Source organism: Mastomys coucha, unplaced genomic scaffold, assembly GCF_008632895.1.
Source record: "Mastomys coucha isolate ucsf_1 unplaced genomic scaffold, UCSF_Mcou_1 pScaffold22, whole genome shotgun sequence".
NCBI classification, from domain to species: domain Eukaryota; kingdom Metazoa; phylum Chordata; class Mammalia; order Rodentia; family Muridae; genus Mastomys; species Mastomys coucha.
The window spans coordinates 29,231,487-29,251,662 of NW_022196905.1; the positions used below are offsets into that span (position 1 = coordinate 29,231,487).

General features: G+C 40.6%; 1 protein-coding gene across 2 annotated transcripts in view; it reads left to right on the plus strand.

Moving 5' to 3' along the window:
- The window catches only part of Htt (huntingtin), a 149,963-nt gene that overhangs the window by 67,585 nt on the left and 62,202 nt on the right, over positions 1 to 20,176 (plus strand). For both annotated transcript variants that reach the window (XM_031341112.1, XM_031341113.1), the window contains exons 15-28: positions 466 to 577; positions 766 to 903; positions 1,579 to 1,737; positions 1,826 to 1,923; positions 3,296 to 3,435; positions 5,423 to 5,486; positions 5,918 to 6,018; positions 6,331 to 6,477; positions 7,442 to 7,562; positions 9,291 to 9,367; positions 10,498 to 10,649; positions 11,670 to 11,872; positions 14,581 to 14,707; positions 16,236 to 16,363. In XM_031341112.1, the coding sequence (XP_031196972.1) occupies positions 466 to 577; positions 766 to 903; positions 1,579 to 1,737; positions 1,826 to 1,923; positions 3,296 to 3,435; positions 5,423 to 5,486; positions 5,918 to 6,018; positions 6,331 to 6,477; positions 7,442 to 7,562; positions 9,291 to 9,367; positions 10,498 to 10,649; positions 11,670 to 11,872; positions 14,581 to 14,707; positions 16,236 to 16,363 (1,767 nt within the window). The remainder of the gene's footprint in view (positions 1 to 465; positions 578 to 765; positions 904 to 1,578; positions 1,738 to 1,825; positions 1,924 to 3,295; positions 3,436 to 5,422; positions 5,487 to 5,917; positions 6,019 to 6,330; positions 6,478 to 7,441; positions 7,563 to 9,290; positions 9,368 to 10,497; positions 10,650 to 11,669; positions 11,873 to 14,580; positions 14,708 to 16,235; positions 16,364 to 20,176) is intronic.

Sequence of the window (20,176 nt, forward strand, 5' to 3'; positions counted from 1 at the left end):
GCCATCCATTGAACTGAGTACAGGGTCCCCAGTGAAGGAGTTAGAAAAAGGACCAATGGAGCTGAGGGTTTTGAAGCCCCTTAGGACGAACAACAATATGAACTAACTAGTACCCTCAGAGCTCCGAGGGACTCAACCACCAACCATGGACTATACATGGTGGGACTGATTGTTCTGGCAGTATGTGTATAGTAGAGGATTGCAAGTTCGATCATCAGTAGGAGGAGAGGCCCTTGGCCCTGTGAAGGTTCTGTGCCCCAATGTAGGGGAATGCCAGGGCCAATAAGTGAGAGAGGGTGGGGTGGCAGGCATGGGGAGGGGGGAGGCACCAGGGATCTGTTTTTGTTGTTTTTGTTTGTTTCTTTGTTTTTTGGAGGGGAAACTGGGAAAGGAGAAATTTACATGTAAATAAAGAAAATATCTAATAAAAACAAAACAAAACAAATGTTTACTTCTCTGTTCTAGCCTTGCCGAATCAAAGGTGACATAGGACACCCGAATGATGACGATTCTGCTCCTCTGGTCCATTGTGTCCGTCTTTTATCTGCTTCCTTTTTGTTAACTGGTGAAAAGAAAGGTAAGCACAGCAGAGTGGTGCAGAGCTGAGGGGACACTTACGGGCTCAGAGGTCAGTCTGTTGCTCTGTTGGTATCTTGTTATTGGGGTCAAGTTTACTTTCCATTTCTGCTGACGGAGGAAATGAGAGTGGTGAGTTTTGTTTCTTGGAAAAGGCTAAAGGGGCCTGCCTGGGTGGTTCCTTTGCAGCACTGGTTCCAGACAGAGATGTGAGAGTCAGTGTGAAGGCCCTGGCCCTCGGCTGTATTGGTGCAGCTGTGGCCCTTCATCCAGAGTCGTTCTTCAGCAAACTGTACAGAGTACCTCTTAATACCATGGAAAGTACTGGTATGTTGACAATTCACTTTTTTTCACCAGTTAATTTGTACTATCTCACAGTCTTACCTTCTTTTGTCTTAGAGTAGTGAGTGTTTCAGCTGTGTTAGAGCTCTCCAGATGTGCATATGGTCATGTTCTTAGTCTAATGGCTCCCCTATGTGTAGTTTACATACACATGACCATATAAGTCATAAAATATCATTTCTTCTTAAATCATAAGCTACATTTTTAAATTGCTCTGTACCACATCCATATTCAGGCTATGCCTGGTCAGGACAGCACCACACCGGGTCTGCTCTTGGACACAGTTGTTCTGGAGTAGTATCTACCACCTTCTTTCTTTCTTTGAGTGACAAGGCAAACCTGTGTTATTGAGTTTAAAGTTAACAAATATATACTAGATTGATTATTTCTAATCTTTATTTTCAAAAGAAAACTCAGAAGTTTGAGTTTAACCTGACAACCTGGAGTCACAATTTAGAAACTCTGACATATTGAGATAATTTCAAAGTGAGAACTCTAGAAACTTTAAATCCCAAACATCTCTTACTACCAAGGAAATTATAGTCAGGTCCTTTGCAGATGTAAAGTGCTCCCTTCTCCTCCTCCTCTGAGATTGAAGCTTCATTTGTAGTATAAATTTGATGGTGGAGAAGGTACAGGCTGGGCCATTTATGTCCACAGAGGAACAGTATGTCTCTGACATCTTGAACTACATCGATCATGGAGACCCACAGGTCCGAGGAGCTACTGCCATTCTCTGTGGGACCCTCGTCTACTCCATCCTCAGCAGGTCCCGGCTCCGTGTTGGTGACTGGCTGGGCAACATCAGAACACTGACAGGTAACGGGACAGTTCTGATGTCTTTTCTGGATACTGTTCCCATGTTCATGCTTCTATAGAGATATTTCTTGCTCATTTTTCTGGTTAGGAAATACATTTTCTCTGGTGGACTGTGTTCCTTTACTGCAGAAAACTTTGAAGGATGAATCTTCTGTTACTTGCAAGTTGGCTTGCACAGCTGTGAGGGTGAGTACAGTGTTTTATATAAATTGTTCTTTACCTTAGTGAGCTTGCTATTGATACAGTTAAATTTGGAGCTTAATAGATCACATTTCCATAAGCTGTAAACAGTTCTTCTCAGGGATTTACTGCTCAGATTTTGAAAAACATTGTCATAGTATTAAAATTTATTAAAACTTTTTGATTTTAATTCTTGGAATCCTTATTTGAAACATTCTTTCCCCTAAAGATAGTGTTTAGAAATATTCTTGATATTTTCAAAGATAAAATTTGTTGAATTTTTACAAATACGGTTTTAAGATACTAGAATGTTGAGCTCTAATGAAATTATGGGTATTATTTAACTGGCCTTTTGTTAAAAGAGGCTTCGTTCCTCAAGTGACAGTAAGGTGAAACATTCCTATTAGCTGGATCGTAACTCACAGTTGGGCATTCAGTAGCAGAAAATATAACTGGAGAAAATCAAAACAAAAACAGTGATTAAGTCTCAGGAAGGGACTATCATCCTTTTTTAAAATTTAAAGACCTCAAAGTAATATTTTTCTAGTTCTAATTTGTTTTAAAGATTTTATTTTTTTTAATGGTGTATGTGTTTGTTTGTGTGTGTGTGTGTGTGTGTGTGTGTGTGTGTGTGCCAGTGTGAGTTTATGTCTGTGAGGGCAATAGCACCAGGTGCCAGAAGAGGACACTGGATCCCCTGAAATTGGAATTCTAGGTGGCTATGAGCCACCTGATGTGGATGCTGGGAACCAAACTCAGGTCTTTTAAAAGAGCAATAAGTAGGCACTTTTAACCAGTGAACCATCTTTCCAGCCCCCAGCATCATTTTTTTTTAAGTTAAGTTTTAGTCAGTTGTATCTTTTGAGCAAAGGAGGCATGCTGATAGTACAGGTAGGTATATGTGTGTCATCTATGTATCAGATAACCACAGGATAATAAACGCCTTTAAGCTCTGAGACTCTAGGGGCAATACATGATCCACTTTGGTTCCTTCCTTGTCCATCAAAAAAGCCGAGTCACACCTAGAATACTCTTTGATATGGGTCTTTTCTCCTTATGCTAGGCCTGACACTTCTTGTCACATGTGGCAGGACTATGTTGTGTCATCTTCCCCTAAACCAATATTCCTGAGATTGAGGCTCAAAAGTCAAGGGAAGTAATCACAGGCAGAAAGAACCAAAAGTTCTGTGTAATGGGCACATTTACTTTTAAACTCAAGCATAGTGAGATAAAGATGTATCTTGAATACTTCTGGGAACCTGTATTGCTTCTTGTTGCTGCTTAAAGATAGACTGGCACAAACAGGTGCATGCATAAGAGCTCTGTTTAAAGATGAGGTGTCTGACCTGATGCCTTCTACTGTGGACTGGGCTTTCAGCACTGTGTCCTGAGTCTTTGCAGCAGCAGCTACAGTGACTTGGGATTACAATTGCTTATTGATATGCTGCCTCTGAAGAACAGCTCCTACTGGCTGGTGAGGACTGAACTGCTGGAAACTCTGGCAGAGATTGACTTCAGGTAAGGGAGCCAAGTTCCAATTCAGAAGTTCAAATTAAAAATTAAAAGTCCTGAGGTCTCTGCAGTGGCATGGCTGTCATGTGTACTGCCTGTATGGATCATCTGTGGTTTAGTTAGACAACATGTGATAGTCACAGTACTTTTTATTGAATTCTGAACTTGGAGATTTTGATATTTTAAATGAGATAAATTTTTCTGGTTGTCTTGTTTTTCTAGATGGTAGGAGTAAAATAAAAACTAGTTTTATTATTTTTAATTATGTCTAAAGATGTATGTCTATATTGGGCATGTCAGTTTGTGCACATGAATGCAAGCGTCTGAGAAGGCCAGAGGTGTTATATCCCCTGGAGCAGAGTTAGATGGTTTTAAGCCCAACATGGCTGAGGACTACACTCTAGTTCCCTGGAAGACCAGGAAGGGTTTTTAAATGCTGAGCTACCTTTCTAGCTCCACTGAGTTAGTTGTTTGTTTTGAGAAACCTTGTTTCAAACTTTTTAAATAGGCTGTCAACTCTGCTTGGTTTTTCAGTTTTGTTTTTGTTTTTGTTTTTAATGTACTTACCTTCATTCTGATTTAAGGGAGATAGCTGAATGGTATTTTGTTACAGTTTAAAAAAATAACTGAGGACTGGAGAGATGGGTGATGGCCACATAAACAAAACTTGAGTTTGATAGTAGCACCCATGTGAAAGCAGGTACAGTGGTAACCATAGTGCTGGAGAAGTGGAGGCCACTGGGTCCATGAGCCTTGCTGGTCAGCCACTTTGTCTAGCATAGTAGGGAGAGTCCCTATCTCAAAGAAAAAGGTGGCTTTTCACCAGTATGGTTCTGAAAGTGAAATAGAGAACTCTTGCCCCTCCCATAACTGGAGCCAAAGTGAAGACAGTGAAAGTCCAGAAGGCAGTGCAGAAGGTGTCCTGATATCCCCCACCTTCCCCTTGGGCAGTCCACATACCCTCACCATAACACTCCTAGGAGAAATAAACCTTGACAGTGCCACCATAATCTAGTCTGCCCCCTACCCAGTCAGTCATGAAGAAGCTAGAAGACAACTGTGTTCATTGTGGTTGTCAAGACCAACAAGCAAAGGATCAAGCAGGCTATAAACAACTCTGTGACACTGATGTAGCCAAAGGCAGTACCCTGATGAGCCTGATAGAGAGAAGACAGCAGGCTTGACTGTTTCCTCATTATGATGCTTTGGATGCTGCAGATAAAATTGAGATCATCTAAACTGAGTCCAGCTAGATAATTCTAAATATACATTTTTTTAACCATTAAATACCCCCACCCCACCTCCCCAAATTCTAAAATTTAACATATTTTATCTTTCATTTCCTCAGAGTAAGTTTTAGTTAGCAGTTTCTTTTAGAAGGAAAATGTTCCTTTATTATTCATATTTGTATGTGTGTGGTTATTGTTCTTTGCTTGCTTGCTTGGTTTTTGTTTTTGTTTTTTCCTGCATGTATATGTGTGTACCATATGCATGTAGTACCCATAGAATCCAGAAAAGGGAGTTGCAACCCTTGGAACTGGAGTTATAGACAGTTGCCGGCTGTCTGGGAATTAAACCCTGCTCCTCTGGAAGAGCAGCCGGTGCTCTTAACCAGGGAGCCATCTCTCCAGCCACTGTAGGCCCTAGGGGTTATTGTGTCTCGTCTTTAGACTATCTCTTTAAGAAGGATTATTCTGTTGTTGCAATTAGGACTGTGGAGAGGGGCACACAGCTGGCCATTTGGGTGGGAGTTTCAGTGTGCTTGTCCTCTCTGTGTTTAAGCTCATTCATGGAAAACTTACTCTTGAAGTAGTAGGTTTGTATTTTGATGAAAAATGGTTTATCCAGTGCTTACTTGTTTAGTCAAGAATTTATAGAAGACCTTTGAGCTGCCTTTGGGGGATTGCTTTCACGTTGTGCTGTCTGAGGGCTATTGGCCAGCACTGTGTCTGCTAAGTGAATGACATCTCTGTTGAATGTGCTCTTTTCTTAGGCTGGTGAGTTTTTTGGAGGCAAAAGCAGAAAGTTTACACCGAGGGGCTCATCATTATACAGGGGTAAGCAGTTCATTTTCTGAGACTGTGGGCCCTATCCTCTGGAAACTGTCTGAGCAGGGTCTCTCTGGTGGTGTGAATCCTACTGAATTCCTGTATTGTGCTATATCTTTAATACTTTGTCTTGAAACTTGTCAGTATGTGGCATGGATTTGAAATAAGTCATCTTGAGTTCTTCCTGACTAGCTTTCCAAAGTGCCTTACTTAACTAGCTAGATATAGTGGCCCATGCCTTTAATTCCAGCTCTTTGGAGACAGAGGCAGGCAGACCTTGTTGAGTTCAACACTAGCCAACCTTATCTAAATAGTGAGTTTCAGACTAGCCAAAGCTACATAATGAGACTGTATTTCAAAATATCCAAACTCCCCCAATAAAAAGACAACAAAAACAACATTATAGAAATTAAATTTATTTTTGTATTCTGTCTCTAAAGTTTCTAAAACTACAGGAACGAGTACTCAATAATGTGGTCATTTATTTGCTTGGAGATGAAGACCCCAGGGTTCGACATGTTGCTGCAACATCATTAACAAGGTGTTTTACCAGTATTTATCTCTTTACTCTTTGGTTGAATTATATAGTAAGAGAATGGGAAAAACTTACTAAAGTGATAATTTGAAAAAACAAATCACTAGCCTTTTATTGTAAAACTAATGGGCTTTCATTGTCAAATTTGTAGTTTAGAGATCAGCACTAAGAGTGAAAGAACGTTCTGCTTCTTTCTACCTCCTGATGTAATTGCTGTGCACAGCTCTGATGGTTGTCATGGGCCTAGGTTGGGTTAGCCATCTGGGGAAAGGTGTGGTGACGGGTGAATTTCACGTAGCTTCTTTCCTTTCACGGCAGGCTTGTCCCAAAGCTGTTTTATAAGTGTGACCAAGGACAGGCTGATCCAGTCGTGGCTGTAGCAAGAGATCAAAGCAGTGTTTACCTGAAGCTCCTCATGCACGAGACCCAGCCACCATCACACTTCTCTGTCAGCACTATAACCAGGTACACTGTCAGCAAAGTGTGCCGGCCATGGTGCTGGCTTTCCTATCAGAGGAGGCCTTTGTTCATTAATAGGATATTTATCTGAGACATCATGGTTTGCTACAGCTCCCTGTGGTTAAGTCCCTTCTCAGTCACATAACAGTGATGTCCTCAGTTGTGCAATGAGTTCTTGGAGTTCTTCATCTGATAATTGTATTTTTGTTTGTGAATATCACATGCCATCTGAAAAACCTGTCCATGGAAAAGTTTCACTCTTTTAGTTAATTTAGCTAATGAGTGAGTGGGCTGATGCCAAGGGTCAGACTTTTGTGTGTAGTCTTGATTCTCAGGCCTATATTGCTAGCATTGGCTAGTAGAGTGGCAGAGCAAAAGGTTCCAGTGAATGTACAGGTTTCATGGGAAATCTAGTTTGTAAGGAAGATTGCAGTAAGAGTAGTGAAACATGCCCTTGGGACACTTGTCTTTTAAATTCTTAAGACTGGGTTTATAGGATACCTTTCTTTTTTGATGATTTGAAACAACAGGCACACAACTCAACCAAATAACTTCCAAGCTCACATGGTAATTTGATATTTTTTTCCTTGAATTGGGAACTCGGTTCATCAAATTTTAAAGTCATTACTCCTAAATGACTCTATCTTTTTTTCATGGAAAAACCAACTTAAAAAAAAAATCAACCAGCAGCACACGGTAAAGATTGTGTGGGGGCATCTAGTGAAGGAGAAGTCAGGCCTTTTCTTTTTTTTAAGTGATGAACAAACTTATTCCAGTCTTTTTGGAAAGGCCTTTTGCATGCCAAGCAAGTACTCTACTGCTGAGCCAGACCCCAGCCTCATTCTCAGACTCTACTTTACTCTAAAGTCCATGTTGCTTTACTTTCTTCTGGACCTTAATCATATGCTTTTAAATGTCATTTGATCCTGAAGAATATATGCTTTTAGAGCCTCTGCGTTTTTCTTACTAGAATCTATAGAGGCTATAGCTTGCTGCCAAGTACAACAGATGTCACCGTGGAAAACAACCTCTCGAGAGTTGTTGCTGCAGTTTCTCATGAACTCATTACGTCAACGACACGGGCACTCACAGTAAGTTTCCTCACATGGGCTTGAGATGATTGCCTTTTGCAGTGGGAAGGACCTATGTGAAGCCTCTCTCTCCAAAGAAACACATACTCATTGTAAATATTCTCCAACCTAGAAAGTCATCAAATAAAAGTTCTAAAATGGGCTTGGTGATGCGGGCACATGCCTTTAATCCCAGCACTTGGGAAGCAGAGACAGGTAGATCTCAGAGTTTGAGGCCAGCCTGGTCTACATAGTGATTTCCAGGACAGCCAAGGCTACACAGAGGAACCCTGTCTCATAAAACAAAACAAAAATTATCTAAAACAGGCTATCCAGATGGGGCAGCAGGTAAAGATATTTGGTTTTTAGCCTAATGACCTTAATTAGATCCCTAGGACTCATACATCTGAAGGGAGAAAACAGACCTCTATAAGTCCTCTGAACTGTATATGTGCATGTAGCATAAATATTATTTAAGTATAAATTTTAAAACATCATAATCTGAATTGATAATGTACCAAAACTTAGAATGCTCTAGAATAGTTGACTTTGACCTTGTAATTTATACTAAAGGAGTAGAACAGAAATGCCACCTAAATTTTTCTTAAATCACATTGAAACTGGAAAAGAACTAATATATAAGAATCCAAGAATGATTATATTCTAATTACAATAAAATACTAAATAGCATATAGTAATATGTTAGACACATGGTGATGTGTTGCTTTGAGAATCTTAATGATATGGAGACATGTAACCTAAGTTTTTTTTTTTTTTAAAGATTTATTTATTTATTATATGTAAGTACACTGTAGCTGTCTTCAGACACCCCAGAAGAGGGCATTAGATCTCATTATGGATGGTTGTGAGCCACCATGTGGTTGCTGGGATTTGAACTCAGGACCTTCCGAAGAGTGCTCTTAACTGCTGAGCCATCTCTCCAGCCCCCGTAACCTAAGTTTTAATGTTGAATGACAGAGATAGAATAAGAATGTCTTGGAAATGTAGTTTGATTCTAGGTTAGAAAAGTAATATTCATTTGTGTACAGTCTTTACAAACTCAGAAAAAGGACAAGCAGAAAATTGCTAGGTTGATTTTTAGGATTATGACTAACTTTCATTTTCTTTCATTTTCATAACTTTCATTTTCATTCTGACTAACTTTAATTTTCAAGTATTCATAAATTTTCTAAAATAATCACATGTAACTTTTAAAATCAGAAAGAGGAATATTATGCAGAATTATTACATAATGCTTCCTTGAAAGACCTTTATTTGTGCAGTGGAAGAAATACTTGGACATTGTTGAGAGTCACACAGTTGAGATTTCAGCTGTCTTGCTAACTAAATGCCTTTCAAATTCAAATATGTTCAAGATATGAGATTCATTTTAATTGTGATCTGCACATGTCAAAGCATTGGTCTGATCTGGAGGTTTATTTTAATCATCTTGAGCTGAGGTCTTGAGGGAGGAAGAGAGAAACTTCTAGGGAGACTTTGAGTCTCCCTGGACAACCAGAGTTCCTAGCAGGAGCTGCTGGCTGCCTTTCTGTGGGTTCTAACAACGTTTTACTGACAGGTGTATCTAGTTCTGTTGTTTGAAGTATGCAGTGCCCTGTGGTAGGATGACTACCCTGTAGTTACTTACAGGTCTCAGTTTTTTGCTGAATTTGTTTTTTTGTGTGTATAGTTTAATTCAGTAAGCCTTTGGTGGTGTTGGGTGTAATTCTTCCATTCCTTTCTCTGCAGTTTGGATGCTGTGAAGCCTTGTGTCTTCTCTCTGCGGCCTTTCCAGTTTGTACTTGGAGTTTAGGATGGCACTGTGGGTATGTACATTCCTCAGTGTGCAAGTCAGCCACCCACCCAGAACAAGCGCAGCTGCAGGGCCTCTCGCTTTTTTTTCTACTCCAACCCACTTCCCCGTTCTTCCCTTCTTTCCCTTCCCTTCCCCTCCTTTTCCTTTTATGTTGGATCTCTTTGCCTTTTTTTGAAAAATATATGCTGGAACCCTTGTTTCTGTGAGATGTGTGAAATTGGTGAAGGCACTGCTGGGGATGCTGACTTAGCTGTGACTCTTATGAACGTCAGGTGCTTGTAAGCATCTTTAGGGGTTGGAGGGCATCATCTGTGGGCTCATTAAGGAACTTTCACATGCAGTAAAAACTTTCTCATTAGTTTGATTCTTTCTAAAATTACTAGGTAATGAAAGTTAGTTAGCATCCAGAATTGTGATGAGCTGTAAGAGTGTGCTATTATGGTCCCTTACAAAATAATTTCTCCGGTAGATGGTCTACCGCCATCTGGGTATCATTTAGTTTTCTCAGCACTAGTAAGCAAGCCCTCACTTGTGCTGATGACTGAGAAACTTTGGGGGTTCCCATCACATCTGGAAAGAAGTCTAAAGATTTCTTTTAAGTGTAAACATATGGCCAACTAATGGTCGCATGCTTTGTCATCTAGAGTGATTGTTCTGTTCTTTGTGTGAATCTTGACTGAACAGTTACAGGTTCCAGACATAGGTCCTGCACTTTTGAGCAACTTTGACATTGGAGTACAGTCTGCTAAGTCAGAAAGGGAAGGAAATTTGAATTTCATCAGAATAATCATTCTAGTTCTCTCGATGAACTCTCCTGTGTGATTTCATTTCCCAAGTGACTTTTGTGAAGTCATGATTTACAGGAAGAGTGTTAGTTAGTTAGCAGTTTAAAAATGATAGTAGCTCACACCTCAGTAGTTGGTAAGCAGAGGTAGAAGGCTTGACACATTTGCAACATAGCACAGGCTACATAGTGTGTTCCAGGCCATGGAGACTACATAAATGAGAGTGAGACTTAAGTAAACCAAACCACATCAACAAACAAGGTAAAAAGGTAGAATAGGTGGCTCACGGGGGCATGAAAGAGCAAGACTGTATGCTTGGAACTTGATGTTTGCCTTTGGAAATGTCTGCTTTCAGAGTGCCCCCACTGAGTGCCTCTGATGAGTCCAGGAAGAGCTGCACTGTTGGGATGGCCTCCATGATTCTCACCTTGCTTTCATCAGCTTGGTTTCCACTGGATCTCTCAGCCCATCAGGATGCCTTGATTTTGGCTGGAAACTTGCTAGCAGGTACTAGCAGAGATAGGCTCTTAGACTGAGTTCAGATTTGCTGGTGAGGGGTTCTCAGGATACAAGAACATGATTGTTAATTTGGGGGACAGCTGGTTTCCTTAATCCAGATTTGAGATATTGTCTGTTTATGTCAATGTGTATGAAGGGAGTAGTTATGTGCTTAGTATTTGTGTATGTGTGTGTGTGTGTGTGTGTAGGTCACAAGATGTTTAATTCAGTGAGATGTTTGAGTGGTGGTATTTGGATGTGATTTTGTTTTCTGAGTTCTGTGTGCCAGGCAGTGACTTAGTCTAGGCTTGGTCTATAACAGGTAGGGTTGTATTCTTCGGTGGGTTATACAGTAGCAGGAGATACATACAGACAAGCACAGGAGCAGCAGAGCAGCTGTATGCATTCTTATTTGGTCAGATTTATAGGTTAATAGAAAAGGATATAGCAAGTGAGGTGTTGCATATATAAGGATTTAGAGAACTGAAAAGTTATTTAATACTGAATATAAGTTACTGTGGATATCACCTGAGGACAGGAGTAAGAATGGAGAATACGGCCAGGCAGGTCAGAAACCATTGAATCGGCTTGGGGGTAGGGTACCAGATGTTATTGAGGAATATTGACTTGTTCTGTTTGTCATTGGTATGTTTTATGAAGATTGCTCAGCCTGACTTGAGTTTGTGCTGAAATTAGTAGGGAAGCTCAAGTATTTGTGGGAGAAGACTGAGCCATGAGTGCACTTTTAGGAGTAGAAAAGGGGTAGAAAGCATAATGGAGCCAGCATCTCCAGGCCTGATCTCCAGCTGCTTCTCCATTGTGAGGATCACACCCATCGGTGGAGGATAGTGGTGACTTTTTGGAAGACTGGGACTTGGGGGCCAAATAGCACTTTCATGTAAGTTTGAGACATCTGTTTAGATGTAGAGGTTCATCCACATGTTAGCACAGATCAGTGAGAAACTTAGGCCATAACCACTTCCCAGCTCACACATTGGAGGTAGAGTAATGTGTGTGCCTATGTCACAGCGAGTGCCCCCAAGTCTCTGAGAAGTTCATGGACCTCTGAAGAAGAAGCTAACACAGCAGCCACCAGACAGGAGGAAATCTGGCCTGCGCTAGGGGATCGGACTCTGGTGCCCATGGTGGAGCAGCTTTTCTCACACCTGCTGAAGGTGATCAATATCTGTGCTCATGTCTTGGATGATGTGACTCCTGGACCAGCAATCAAGGTAACTTGTTCCTTGGGGGCAGCCATTATCATCTGCCTAATGATTGGATTTTCTGAACATCCATGTTAGTGGTCTGTGTCTTCTCTATTTCTTGCTATAAGTAAAGAAATTAGCTTATTCAGACACTGTATTTAACATAAAGATATAGTTATTTTGTATTCTTTTTTGATGTCAGCCATGAAGCTCAGAAGTGATAATTTCCCTTTAACCTCCCAGGTTCCTTCACTTGCTTTCTCTTCCCCATCACAATAAAGCCTTAGAAGAATCATCCTAGCCACAGAGTCCCTCCATCTGCTCAGGCATGGACTTGCGTGTTGAGGTCTTTGGTCCTTTCTGGCAGGACTCTGTTCCCCTTCTTGAGCCATCCACTCTTCAACTGCAGTCCATCTGGTTTCTGATGCCACCTTTCAGAGTACTTCCTGTTATGGCAGTCATTTTAGTTTTATGGGTACTTTGACAGCCTTCCTATCCTCTGGGCTACTTTTTACCCTGAGTGATATGGCTTCCTGTGTTTCTTCCAACATCCTGCACTGAATGGTTCAGTTTTTCTTGTCCACTGTTAAGGGTGCTGCCTTGAGGATCATCTACTTTCTTTCTATTCTCTGGAACTTTCTGCTATAGCAGGAATTTTCCATGTGCATACCAGCCACAACAGTAGTCACTGAATACATGAGGCACTTCTGTTTTTGAAATGTGGCTGTGTGACTTAACTGAACTGACTAAATAGACTATTGAACAGGCAGCTAAAGAATCAGGCTGCTGATGTGCCCATGTCTGTCGGGGGCTTCAACTCTGTGGAGCCTTAGGTCTGTGTGCCTACTATCTTGGTGCTAGTCTGTGAGGTTGACTAAAATGAGTCAGATGCCTTAGCCAGAGCCTGGCCTTCTTATCTTCTTCCCTCCTCTGTACCTGCTTCTCTTCTCACGCTTTGTACTTTGTCATGATAGAAATGGGAGCCACCATAGTTTTATTTCAGCTCACTATTCTTTATTTTTCCTATTAAATACTTTGTTTAAAATTTACCTAAGATGGGCTGGTAGTGGTACATGCCTTTAATTCCAGCAAAAGCAAGTGGATCTCTGAGTTTGAGGCCAGCCACAGTGTGAGTTCCAGGACATCCAGAGCTACACACAGAAACCTTGTCTCAGAAACAATAAACAGCACAAGTATACCTACATATACATGCGCAGAAACATCCCTTTGGCATTAGTGTATATGTTCATTAATACATACCTTCTCTTTTATGGATTCTGGTATAAACTGGTATGTCTGCACTGGCCTATTTTTGGAAATCATATTATTGAAGTAATTCACATTCCATAAAATTCAAGTATACAATTTAATTTTGTTTGAGTCTAAGCCAACTGGCCTGAAATTTACTATGTATCCCATACTGGCATTTGACTCATGGTGATTTTCTCAGTTCAACCTCCCAAATACTGGAAATATAATGTGAGTCACCACATGTTTTGTTGTTGTTGTTGTTGTTGTTGTTGTTGTTGTTGTTTTAAATTATGCCAGAGTTGTGTGGATGTGACTACAGTCAACCTTGTAATTCCAAAATCCTTCCTTTGCCCCTGTCTCTGGATAACCATTACTCTCCTTTTTGTCTCTTGGTGTACTTCTCCCAGATATTTCTGCTGCTGGCCTCATACACATGGTGGATTTGTAAAAGGCTCTTGATACCAAAAGTTTGTTCACTGTGTTAGTTTCTCACCTGCCCCTGCAGCCTTCCTGCCTCCTTCCATGCACTACCTGACCACAGCCATTCAGCCATTTAGCCCGATTACTCTGCTTGTCTTTATAGATGAGGATCAGAGGTGCTTAGTGACTCACCCAGTTTAGGTTACCATCGTTACAGAGTCTTAAGAGTCTCAGTGGCTACTTATTCTCGCAGTTCTAAAATCTGAGACTTCTAAGATCATGGCACTGACAGATTTGACCCCTGGTTAAGTCTGGCCTTCTCTTGGAGGATGGGGAAAGGGAGCTCCTGGAGTCTCTTTTCATAGGAGCAGTGATCCTATTTAGGAGGGTCCTGCCACCATGACGACATTTTGAAACTCCCTCCCCATCTCTTGCATTTTCTTGATTTCAACAGATGAGTAGGGCAGAGGCTGAAGCCAGAAAGGGAGTGAGGAGCACAGCAAAGACCTGATGTGCCTGCCTCTTGCCATGTTGTGTCTAGTCTCCTGTGCCACCTTTCTTCTTAGTGTGTAGGAGCCTGATTGTCCCATGTGTCCTTGGGGTTGCATATTGGAGAACATGGCTCATATCTGAGCTATTGACTTGTTGGGTTTTAGCTATGACACTAAGCAAGTGGCTTAATTCAGAACACTGTCCCCTCACTTAAAAATTAAAATACTCATGTGATGGTTCACATAAAATGTCCTTATTGCCTTCTCTTAGAGGGGACATGGTTGGGGTGCCAGTGACTTTAGGTCCTTTTAACTCCCTGGAGGCCCTCTCTTCTCCAACCCATTCTCAGTGCTGGTGTGAGGAAATGCAGAGCTATACCTGCCATGTATAGTTATGTGTGTAAAAGTAGAATCATCTCTGTAGTATCCGATCGAGCTCTGTAATAGGAGCTCAAAGGCCATGAGTTGCCTGAGCTAGTACTTTCCAATACATAGTGGAACTGTATGTTAAAATTTTTAGGTTTTGGTTCCTGTATTAGTTTTATCCCATTATATTTTTGTTTTTTATTTTAGGCAGCTTTGCCTTCTCTAACAAACCCCCCTTCTCTAAGTCCTATTCGACGGAAAGGGAAGGAAAAAGAACCTGGAGAACAAGCTTCTACTCCAATGAGTCCCAAGAAAGGTGGTGAGACCAGTGCAGGTAGGAAGCAATTTCTGGAGGGCAGGGGGCTACCTGCGGTGCAGAAGTGTAAACACCTTAAGGAAGAAAGCTGGTCCACTACAGTACAATCTGGGAAGAGTTCTCCGGGTGCTTCAGAAGTGTCTATATGATAAACTATCACTTTACAGAGTAAAGCTATAGTAAGGAGCCTACTTTTCTGTGCTTACTTCCTTCTCCCCTTCTTGCAGGGAAGAACTCTGAATTTTTATTAAAGGGACAAAGGTGGCTAGGAATAGATGTGGGTGGTGGTAGTCAGAACCAAACGTAACAAACAGTGATGGTACGGGAAGAGTTCTGATAAGGCAAATGAGTCATTTTTGGGAGAGGTAACAAGACAGTGGAAGCCAAGGATGATGTATCTTTAACCACTCAGGAGGCAGAGTGGATTCAGAGTTTGAGGTCAGTTTGGTTTATGAAGTGAGAACTTACCTAAAACAAAGAGGATAGAGACAGAAAGACACAGTGGAGATAGCCGTCTGATTTGGAGGAGTCTAGAAATCACACAGATGTTTGGAGGGGCTTCTGTACTTGGAGAGATGTCAAGTCAAAAGGGCCAGAGTTTTGTGGTAGTCGAAGTAACAGAGTCCTGTCTGTGCCCTTTGGCATGGGAAGCAGAATGATGCCTGTGTCCTGGGGCTACCTTCTTTCTGTGCATGTTCATCTCAAGCAGGCTTTGTAGACACATGCTGCAAAGCACTTGTTTGGAAGCCTCATGGATGCCTTAGCTTAATACTTGACTTTTTTTTTTTTTTTTTTTTTTTTTTTTTTTTGGTGAGAAAGCTTTAAATCTTCCCTGGTGATTTTCATGTATTTGATGTTATTAACCTTGTAGCAGGACTATACAATAGGTCTCTTAAAGATACTCTATGAATGTTCTGTATTCTTGGACTAACTATGAAATCTTAAAAGATGCTCTAGGAATTGGCTAGAGTAGTACAGGAGGGTTTACCTGTTTAAAAGCTACAGACTTGAAAATGTAACTGATGACCTCTCAAACCAAGCCCTCCAAGTGAGAAATCCTTAGAAATTTAGGTAAAGATGAAGAGCAGGAGACTGCTCTGCTTGGCGCGTGGCTCTTTAGTCTCAGTGTATACACCCTTTACAGTTTTCAAAACATGTTCACAATGTTTAATGAATATCCTAGAACTCGTTTGTCTCAGAGTCAGCCTCATGTATCCCAGGAGCCTTACTTAGACCAAGGGATCCTGAGGTTGGCTTCAGCTGTTTGGTCAGCAGAGGACAGCTGAGGCCACCTATGACTCCATCAGCTGATGCCCTGCTGCCTGCCACTTCTTTCCATTCTTTTATTCTCAGGCTCTTAGGATTTTACTCAACTCCTTTCTACCTCCCTGAGCACATACTTTAAAAGTCAGGGGAAAGACTTGAATGTTTCTGCTAGACCATTCTGAAAAGTCATCATTGCAATAATTGCTGTTAAACTTAGAAAGTTTTTTCCTTAGATTTAAAAGTTTAATTTGGGGGTTTTGGTGTTTTGTTTTTCTCTAAGCCTCTCGACAATCAGACACCTTAGGACCTGTCACAGCAAGTAAATCATCTTCACTGGGGAGTTTCTACCATCTCCCTTCCTACCTCAAACTGCATGATGTCCTGAAAGCCACTCACGCCAACTATAAGGTACTGCTCAATCTCATGATTGTATAGTTTCATTTATGTTTTTGATACATCAATTGTTCACTTGTTTAATAGCACATTTTAATTTTTTTATTTAACTAATGAATTAATTATTTTTGAGACTAGAGCCCTAGCTTGACTGGTCTCAAACCTCAGTGGCTCAAACTCACAGTGATCCACCTGCCTCTGCCTCTGCCTCTGCCTCCCAAGTTCTGGGACTAAAACCATGAGCTACCATACCCTGCAGAAGCATATTTTAAATTTATTGTGGTTTCCTGATACAATTGCCACTTTTCTTTAGAATTTTCTGGATGTTATCTATTTTTACATGTGAAAATTTGAATAGCCTATCTAATGCTCAAAACCATGGAGATTATTCCCCTTTAGAATCATGTCCACTGCGTTATCTTCCCATTAGACTGAGATGGCCTTTTTGATCACAGGATACTTTTCTGTTTGTTAAAGCTCCTTTCCTTACCTCAGAAATCAATGAGAGTTAAAAGAATTTTTAAAGGAACTTAATAGATTATTCACATAGCCCTGGTATTTCTTAATGTTTCCCAGGTGTATAGCTTCTTTTTATGTATTCTATCAGCCCATGTAGAGGAGGGCACATGTAGTGTTCTGCCTGTTTGTACTTTCATCATCTGTCATTAGGGGTCCTTTCCATGTTTCCAGTAATGTTCCCCTCCTGGCCCTCTTTTTGTCCTGAAACCTCAAGTATTTGCTTTTAATTTTGGCCTCCCCAATATCTCAGATTTCTGCTCCTTTGCTTTGTGGTTTTACTTCTGTAACTCTTAGGTTTGTATGTTTTGAGTAGCTGTTCTGCCTTACTGTGTCTAAAATGTCTTCTTACCTTGTCTTTTCTTTACTCTTAACTCTGAGTCCCTTTATTACCTACTCCTCTCTTGCTTCCTCCTCTTCTATTTCTCCTCTTCTCCTTCTATTTTTCCTTCCCTGTTGTCTGGGTGTCTTAGTTAGGGTTTTACTGCAGGCACTATGACCAAGGCAACTCTTATAAAGGACAACATTTAATTGGGGCTGGCTTACAGGTTCAGAGGTTCAGTCCATTATCATCAAGGCGTAAGTATGGCAGCATCCAGGCAGATGTGGGGCTGGAGATACTGAGAGTTCTACATTTTCATCCAGACAGGAGAAGACTGGCTTCCATTCAGCTAGGACAAGGGTCTCAAAGCCCACCCCTACAGTGATCTACTTTCTCCAACAAGGCCACACCTCCTAATAGTGCCACTCTCTGGGCCATATTCAAACCACCACAATTGAGAAAGAAGTCTGATTTGAGTGAAGCCATTCCTTCCTAGGCCTTTGATCCCACATACACCATCACTGCATTGTTCTGCGCTGTAGGATCTCAGGTCTCACTGCTGGTGTTCCTTCCTGTCCCTGGCATACTGAGGTTGATCCCAGTGCACCCCAAGCTTAGACTTGTTAGGCTATAGAAAAGCTGCTGTAGAGAGACAGAGGATGGAAAGAAATAGAGGCTTAGTCTGACCACAGGCAGAAAGAACCATGTTCATGGCAGGGGAGTAGTTTGTCACCTGCAAGTGAATGCCTAAAATGTCTATAGAAGATAAGATGCTACCCCTTATGGGCCAGAAATAACTTTCATAGTCTGCAAGGGAAGCTGGGAATTGTAGTGTTTAAGTGGCAAACCATCATTCCTAACTCTTAAGATGATATAAAAATTTCAGAGCAGGGGAGTTATAGCTGTTTTCTGCTGAGGAGGGTCTTTGTTAAGAGGCAGTAGTTTTGGGTCCAATGAAGAGGGGTTCTCTGGTTATGTAGCAGGGAGAGTCTTAACTTGATTAGCTGAGATGGGTCAGGCAGTTGTGGTCCTATATTTCTGAAGAGACTTGGAAAATAATTCTCAGAGGGCTGTGAGTAGATGACATGGTTACAGAGTAGAACTGAAAGATTTCCAAGAAGGTTGAAGGATAGGGAGAAGCAGAGGTAGAAAAGACAGACTGGCGAGAGACAGTGAGGATAAAGTTGATTCAGGGCGGCAGTGACTGCTTCCATTAGCAGAAGTAGCAGGGAGCTAGAATAGCAAAGGAGGGAGCAGTAAACAATAAAAGACTGATTAAAGAGTTGTACGTGGCCTGAGGTGAAACAGACAAAGTCACTTTTAGCCAGCTTTCCTCAGTATCTAACAGGTCTTTTTATAGATGTATCAGGAGCAAATGTAGCAGTTGTAGGATGAGAGCTATTGGAAAAGCTTACTTCAAATATTTAGTTTAGGTGTAAGGTGAAGTTCAGTAAGTAAAACATTTAAAAGACAGGTCAAAACATAAATATGAGTATAATAAGGAGAAAAGGAGTGATCCAAGTGAGGAACTTGGGTGGGAGGGAACCAGAAACCCACACATAGGAATAGGCTTGTCGTTGAAGTTTTTTTAAAGAAGTTAAGTTTTATTGGCCTGGAAACATTATGTGCATTCATAGAAGAAAACACAAATCTCATTCCAGTGTTAGATCTAGTCCTTTTTAATTTTGAAGTACTGCAGGAGTCAAGGAGTCAAGCAGGTCCTAAAGGATATTTAAGCTGATCAGAGCTGATGAGACCAAGAGAGGTTGATAGATATAAAGACTGCTGTAGGTCTGAGGTCTCCCCAACCAAATGTCTAGAGTGGTAAGAAGAAAGATGAGTTAGATGGCTCATGCCCATCAATTCCCTTTCAGAGGTGACCCAGACTGCTTTTATGGGCTTAGGGATGTGGATCTTTATAACTACCTCAAGGCTGACTTATGATGGGGCAGCAGTTAGAGTGTATCAGAAGAGGGTCCATCTAAGAGGCCACAGTAAAACGTAACAGTTGGCAAAGATCTAGGACATAAGTCAGGAGGTAATGACTGTACAACTTTGTGAGGAAATTAAGGGACATGAAGAAAACTACATCAAGATTATCATGAATCAATATAAGGTTAAATTATAAATTTAACATAAGGTTAAATGCAATCGTACAACTGGCTGGACCATGTACCAGAGTTGTGTAGTAGGATAAGGTAATTTTTGTTAGCCATTGGCTTATACCAGGCTCCTGCATAAAATGGGCTATTATTTATTATTGCTTAGTTCCTTAAGTTTGTAAGCCTTCTGTTGTTTTTGTTGTTGATCTCCAGCTTTAATCCATGGTGGTTTATATGGGATACAACCCATTTTACTTAAGCATTCTCTTTTCATTATTAATTTTATATACTTGATTTTGAATATTGTTCTACATTAATTTAAACACTTTAGGTTTACTTTAAGCTTGTTTTGAGTTACCTGTTTTAGGCTTAATTTTGACAACATATATAGAATATTTTGTGATAGGAGATAGAAGTAACTCAAGCTGGGTAGTGATGGCACACATCTTTAATCCCAGCACTTAGGAAGGCAGACGTAGGCAGATCTGAATTCATACAGCCTGGTCTACAGTGTAAGTTCCAGAACAGCTAGTGTTTCATAGAGAAGCCCTGTCTATAAAAAACAAAATGTAACAAAACAAAAGTTGGTTTCTCCCTCCCAGCTCTATATCCCTGTAAATGAATTAATTTATACTTAGCATGACTATAAACATAGTTCTGGGCACATTAAGTAATTTAATCATTTATAAGATGATTGAGCATTAACTTATATATCTTAGTTATCTTAAATAGTTTACAATAAGCTAATAACTCTATAAGATTAGAGTTTTATAATTTTATCCCTGATATGTTTAAATTTAAAAAATTATACACATACATATATATACATGTATATATATATGTATGTATATATGTATACATATATATGTGTGTGTGTGTGTGTGTATA